Raw genomic sequence first — 6955 nt, forward strand, 5'->3', positions numbered from 1 at the left:
CTAAATGTTTAAAGTGCCCATATTATGAAATAAAAATGTCTTTTTCTGGGATTCGGGGAGTTATTTAGTGTCTCTGGTGCTTCATACAGATGTTGATAACCCTCCATGCTGTTCTGAGTGAGATACGGTTTCTGAATGTGTCCTGTCTTCAGTCTCCGGGTCAGCTGGTCAACATCTGCACGGCTTTCTACGTCACTAGCTGAGACGAGGGGGCTAGGGGGCTAACCGTTAGCATGCTAGCTCGTTCTCAATGGCAAAATACTGCTACAACACACACTAGTTCACCATAATCTCCAGAAGAACTACTTCCATGTCCCTGTTCTGCAGGTATTCCACACAAAGGTGGAAGTGTTCCCTCGTTTAGAAGAAGTCTCCCAGCTAATCCTGCCTTGTTCTACTGAAGCTGGAGAAACAGCTAGCTAGCAAATGTAGTCCTTACTTAGCTACTGAGCATGTAGTCCTTACCTAGCTACTGAGCACGTAGTCCTTACCTAGCTACTGAGCGCGTAGTCCTTACCTAGCTACTGAGCGCGTAGTCCTTACCTAGCTACTGAGCGCGTAGTCCTCACCTAGCTACTGAGCGCGTAGTCCTCACCTAGCTACTGAGCGCGTAGTCCTCACCTAGCTACTGAGCATGTAGTCCTCACCTAGCTACTGAGCGCGTAGTCCTCACCTAGCTACTGAGCATGTAGTCCTTACCTAGCTACTGAGCGTGTAGTCCTTACCTAGCTACTGAGCGTGTAGTCCTCACCTAGCTACTGAGCGTGTAGTCCTTACCTAGCTACTGAGCGTGTAGTCCTTACCTAGCTACTGAGCATGTAGTCCTTACCTAGCTACTGAGCGTGTGCGACTGCCAACAAAGATGTTCCAGCAGTGAGAGGTCTCACTCTGTAGCTAAAACAGAGACCTGAACACAGGGTGAAAAGAGGAGCTGCAGCAATGTGTGTCTCTCTAGGTGTGTACCTAGGTATTACTAACTAAAATATGGTATTTTCTGGTAATTAAACCATGTAAATGTATTCTGATATAACCTCTCAATACTATTATGAACCTGAAGATGAGCTCTTTACAGTTTTTACTGGTAAATCCACCTTCTGTCAGTGTAGATGTTGGTTGAGACCCGAATCAGACCTGCTGCTGGGTCAACCTGGGGGACTGAACACGTTAACAGCTGTTATTAACGGTCTAACAGCTGACATGATCATATTTCAGAGACAAGACAGAGGAAGAATGAAGGGGAGCCGTGGTGGACGTTTAATGTTTTTATTGTCAGACGGCGTGGGGTCAGAGGTTACAGACGACGACCACGACGTCCACCCTTCCTCCTGGTGGAGTCTGACGGGATCGGAGTCACGTCCTCTAAACACACACAAGAAGAAACAGGGATTAGACACCAACAAAGAACAACACACAGGGATCAGACAGTGTGTGTGTGTGTGTGTGTGTGTGTGTGTCCCCTCACCGATGCGTCCGATCTTCATCCCAGATCGAGCCAGAGCTCTGAGAGCAGACTGAGCTCCAGGACCAGGAGTCTTGGTCCTGAAACAACAAGAACCACATCTGGTTACCTCCACCAATCAACAGCTACCTTTGACTCATGTTTGCACTAATGACCTCATTCAGTCTACACTCAAACCCTGATTAAGAGAGGGCGACTGGGCAGACTAACCCTGATTAAGAGAGGGCGACTGGGCAGACTAACCCTGATTAAGAGAGGGCGACTGGGCAGACTAACCCTGATTAAGAGAGGGCGACTGGGCAGACTAACCCTTAAGAGAGGGCAACTGGGCAGACTAACCCCGTTAGAGAGGGCGACTGGGCAAACTAACCCTGATTAAGAGAGGGCGACTGGGCAGACTAACCCCTGATTAAGAGAGGCGACTGGGCAGACTAACCTGATTAAGAGAGGCGACTGGGCAGACTAACCCTGATTAAGAGAGGGCGACTGGGCAAACTAACCCTTAAGAGAGGCGACTGGGCAGACTAACCCTGATTAAGAGAGGGCGACTGGGCAGACTAACCCTTAAGAGAGGGCGACTGGGCAGACTAACACTTAAGAGAGGGCGACTGGGCAGACTAACCCTGATTAAGAGAGGGCGACTGGGCAGACTAACCCTGATTAAGAGAGGGCAACTGGGCAGACTAACCCCGATTAAGAGAGGGCAACTGGGCAGACTAACACTGATTAAGAGAGGGCGACTGGGCAGACTAACCCCGATTAAGAGAGGGCGACTGGCGATTAAGAGAGGGCGACTGGCGATTAAGAGAGGGCGACTGGCGATTAAGAGAGGGCGACTGGGCAGACTAACACCGATTAAGAGAGGGCGACTGGGCAGACTAACCCCGATTAAGAGAGGGCGACTGGCGATTAAGAGAGGGCGACTGGGCAGACTAACCCTGATTAAGAGAGGGCGACTGGGCAGACTAACACTGACTTGTAGCTCTCTCTAATATAACCATATCAGCTGATCTGTTTGGGCTACAACAGGACGCTGACAGACAAGACAGAGGCTGAAACTCTACTGGGAGGGGTTGTTGGGATTAAGCTATTAGCAGAAGGAAACTCAGCTAGCTGCTAGGCTAATGTTCAACGGTAAACAGTATGAGCTCGGTGTGTCGGGGCCTTTAGACGAGCAATCATCTGCTGTTACAGACAAGCCAACCCTAACCTTACAGAATACTACTACTACTCCTCGCTGGAGTCATTTTATAGGAGTTTTAATAAAATGTGCAGACAGACAGACAGTGTGTCAGACAGACAGTGTGTCAGACCAGTTACATAGACAGTAAGATAGAGACATCATGACAGACAGCGTGTCAGACAGACAGTGTGTTACCTGTTCCCCCCTGTAGCTCTCAGCTTGATGTGCAGTGCTGTGATGCCGAGCTCTTTGCAGCGCTGAGCGACGTCCTGAGCGGCCAACATGGCGGCGTACGGAGACGACTCGTCTCTGTCGGCCTTCACCTTCATCCCACCGGTCACACGGCAGATAGTCTCCCTGGAAACACACCGGCCAATCAGAACACAGGTACACTAACACTGCCTTCCCGGGATACCAGCATTCCAAGTTTAGGTACTACAGTTCCCACAATGCTTTGGGAAAGCAGAATGATGAGTCAACAGTTACTGGTAGTCACAATATTTGAGATAAAACAGCTGCAATGTTTACAGTAAAACTTCAAGATTCAGTCTATTAACCAAAATTACAGCAAAACACTGAATAACTTCAGATTAATATGGAGGAAAGCTGGAATATTAAAGGCAAAAAGTCAGAAATACACACAACTGTGTGTCTGTGTGTGTGTCTCTCTCTGTGTGTGTCTGTGCGCGTGTGTCTCTCTCTGTGTGTGTGTGCGTGTGTCTCTCTGTGTGTGTGTGTGTGTCTCTCTGTGTGTGTGTGTGTGTATGTGTGTGTGTGTGTGTGTGTATCTCTGTGTGTGTGTGTGTGTGTGTCTCTCTGTGTGTGTGTGTCTCTCTGTGTGTGTGTGTCTCTCTGTGTGTGTGTGTATCTGTGTGTGTGTGTGTGTGTGTCTCTCTGTGTGTGTGTGTGTGTGTCTCTCTGTGTGTGTGTGTGTGTTTCATCAGAGAGAAAGATGAACATTTCCCAGAGTTCCAGAGTGAAGAGGAGCAGCCTTACTTTCCGGAGAGGTCGGTGACGTGGACGAAGGTGTCGTTGAAGGAGGCGAAGATGTGACAGACTCCGAAGACGTTCTCTCCTTCAGCGACCTGAGGACCCAGACTGATCACCTGCTCCTCCTTCTTTTCCTTCCCTTTACGAGGAGCCATCGTCTGCAGATTATAATATACACCAGTCGGTCAAACAACACAGTAACACTTAGATTATATTAACCAATCAGACACACAGCACATTAACGCGTCATCTGTACATTCTTCACTCAACCCGTGGCCTAATTTACAACCTCCCAATAATCAAAACAAGTTCTCTCGACATTTGGACCATTTCTGTGACAGTTGAGTTTGTGGCCTGCTCCTTTTCCTTCTGTGTGTGTCTCTGCGTGTGTGTGTGCCTGCGTGCCTCTCTGCGTGTGCGCGCGTCTCTGTGCATCTCTGTGTGTGTGTGTCTCTGCGTGTGCGCGCGTCTCTGTGCGTCTCTGTGTGTCTCTGCGTGTGTGTGTGTGTGTCTCTGCGTCTCTGTGTGTCTCTGCGTGTGTGTGTGTGTCTCTGTGCGTCTCTGCGTGTGTGTGTGCGTCTCTGTGTGCGCGTCTGTGTGTCTCTGCGTGTGTGTGTCTCTGCGCATCTCTGTGTGTGTGCATCTCTGTGTGTCTCTGCGTGTGTGTGTGTGTGTGTGCATCTCTGTGTGTCTCTGCGTGTGTGTGTGCATCTCTGTGTGTCTCTGCGTGTGTGTGTGTCTCTGCGTGTGCATCTCTGTGTGTGTGTGTCTCTGCGTGTGCCTGTGCGTCTGTGTGTGTCTCTGCGTGTGCCTCTGCGTGCGCGCGTATGTCTCTGCGTGTGCCTGTGCATCTCTGTGTGTCTCTCTGTGTGTCTCTCTGTGCGTGTGTGTGTGTATCTCTCTGTGCGTGTGTGTGTGTATCTCTCTGTGCGTGTGTGTGTATCTCTGTGCGTGTGTGTGTATCTCTGTGCGTGTGTGTGTATCTCTGTGCGTGTGTATATCTCTGTGTGTGTGTATATCTCTGTGTGTGTGTGTGTGTGTCTGTGTGTGTGTGTATCTGTGTGTGTGTGTATCTGTGTGTGTGTGTATCTCTCTGTGCGTGTGTGTGTGTATCTCTCTGTGCGTGTGTGTGTATCTCTGTGCGTGTGTGTGTATCTCTGTGCGTGTGTGTATATCTCTGTGTGTGTGTGTATCTGTGTGTGTGTGTATCTGTGTGTGTGTGTGTATCTCTGTGTGTGTGTGTGTATCTCTGTGTGTGTGTGTGTTCCTTCCCTTTGAGGAGCCATCGTCTGGGAAACCAAACCTTAAATCTAACTTTATTCAGGTTCCCACGCTTACACGTTACATTTAGAATTAATTCAATACCGACGTCAACAGCTTCAAGTATTACAGGACGTTACAGAAGAGCTGCAGAAGGTCTTGATATTTCAGAATAAAAGTCTGAAGAGATGAACAGAGTTTGGTTGGTGAGTTAATGTCCGTTTAAAGACACAAAGGCAGTTTATATTCTAGTATTACTCATTTCTAAACACCTTTTATGGAAGACCTTCATTTATATAGACTAAATCAAACATTAGCACACCTGACAGACCAGGTCCAGTCTGTCCCAAACTCCATCCGCAAAACACAATTTAACTCAAACTTAAAGTAACTCAGGTTTTACTCAAACTATAAGTCTGAACAGCACTTCCTTCCAGTATAACAGCTTATGGACACACTGTACAACCTGCATACATTATTAAATCCATATTATTGTCAGCTAGCTGACTCAGCTTCACCTGCCCTGCTGTCAGCCTGTTGCCTTCACAGGAACGGGTCTTCTAACACACCTGTCCTGTGCTTGTAGTTTTATATCTAACGTTAGACAATGTCAAAGTGATCTACAGTCTGTAAGGTAACGGAACTACCGGTGTAAACTGCCCACATGGTGGTTAACGCTCCGGCTAACCAGCACCGATGCTAACAGAGATGCTAACAGGCTTCAGTTCTTAAAAACTTAGGGGGTTTAATGACAAACTATTACACATGTTGAGTGTTTCAGACTACTATAAGAAGGTTAGATGCACACTAAATATAACGGGACAGTTTAACAAATAACTTAAACCTCAAAAGTTCCTTAAATCAACTAAAGCTGCATCGAGTTTGGTTGGTACCGTTGAACCTCAAAAGTTGCCGTTTTCCTTAAATACCCCAAAAAATGCATTGAGTTTGGTTGGTGCCGGAGATTAAAACTGCATTTAAACCGGCCTGGATGTGCGGATCTGACTAAATGTTAGTGGACTAGCAGCTAGACATTAAGTTTGATCATAGATGCATATTTGGGCTGATAGCAGATCGATAAACTGCGCGAGAGACACACAAACAGGTGAGATAGCTTCAACGCTCGCGTGGAAATTATTTCACCTGCTTTGCTTTCAACAGTTTATACACCAAATAACTGACTCTACAGACTTTTAATAGTGAATGAAATGAATCGGGAGTCTCTCCGTTTGGAGCTAAAATGGCGACATGTTGCAGCGCGCACACAGAAACACGGACAGAAAAACGTCTAAAATCGGACATTAAGTTTCACTCAGAGACACAATATCCCCGCGAACACAAACTACAATCATCACACATTACACTCACACACATTACATAGTTGGATGTTCACCTGAAAAGCAGATTAAAGTCGGATTACAGTGAGAGGAGAACTCACCGCTGTGTGTCTCTATACGAAGCAGAAACAAGAAAGGAAAGAATTTCCGCTTCCGGGGCCAAAGATGACGTCTCTTGACGCGTTCAAGCGCGGGAACAAACTGCTGCTGCTGCCTAGCGGTCTCTACAGGAAACACACGGTCTTATATATATATATATATATATATATATATATATATATATATATATATATATATATATACATATATATATATATATATATATATATATATATATATATATATATATATATATATATATATTTAAACATTATAAAACATATAGTTATAGATAAAATATAATGTATCTTTATTTTTAAATTTACAAATAATATTTATAATATTATTTTATTAACGTTTTATTTATTTAATTTAAATACAAATTAAATAAATAAAAAATAAATAAAAAATAAATAAAAAATGATTAAAAAATAAAATTAATAATTTAGAGAAAGTTGTACACGTTGAATGTACTAAAACTATTATATGAAATATAATAATAAAGATGAAATATACTTTATCTTAATTTCCTTAATGTATAAATATCATATTAATAATATTTGTTATATAGTACTGTATACTCTTCCACCCCAGTTATATTACTGTCATGAGGGTGGACTAAATAAC

The 6955-nt window shown here is 45.0% G+C and overlaps 1 protein-coding gene across 2 annotated transcripts; it reads right to left on the minus strand.

Moving 5' to 3' along the window:
• Positions 1-1247: 1247 nt before the first annotated feature.
• Positions 1248-6429, minus strand: rps14 (ribosomal protein S14). Of its 2 annotated transcripts, none has more exons than XM_078244567.1 (5): positions 6331-6429; positions 3639-3790; positions 2838-2999; positions 1463-1539; positions 1248-1359 (listed from the first exon to the last, which is right to left on the minus strand). In XM_078244567.1, exons 2-5 carry the CDS (start codon positions 3785-3787, stop codon positions 1292-1294), a joined length of 456 nt encoding a protein of 151 aa, XP_078100693.1. In that variant the 5' UTR covers positions 3788-3790; positions 6331-6429; the 3' UTR covers positions 1248-1291. The 2 variants fall into 2 exon arrangements, with proteins under 2 accessions (XP_078100693.1, XP_078100694.1); XM_078244568.1 differs by having other exon boundaries at positions 6286-6388.
• Between the last annotated feature and the right edge of the window lie 526 nt (positions 6430-6955).

The sequence above is a fragment of the Sander vitreus genome, unplaced genomic scaffold, assembly GCF_031162955.1.
Source record: "Sander vitreus isolate 19-12246 unplaced genomic scaffold, sanVit1 ctg259_0, whole genome shotgun sequence".
In the NCBI taxonomy this organism is placed as follows: Eukaryota; Metazoa; Chordata; class Actinopteri; order Perciformes; family Percidae; genus Sander; species Sander vitreus.

What these genes read in the sequence shown, in the direction of transcription:
- rps14 (XM_078244567.1), bottom strand. Translation starts at nt 3,787, where the DNA reads ATGGCTCCTCGTAAAGGGAAGGAAAAGAAGGAGGAGCAGGTGATCAGT. An exon ending in GTCACCGACCTCTCCGGAAA is followed by an intron (nt 3,000 to 3,638) that starts GTAAGGCTGCTC and finishes GTGTGTTTCCAG; the next exon opens with GGAGACTATCTGCCGTGTGA. An exon ending in GATGAAGATCGGACGCATCG is followed by an intron (nt 1,360 to 1,462) that starts GTGAGGGGACAC and finishes GTGTGTGTTTAG; the next exon opens with AGGACGTGACTCCGATCCCG.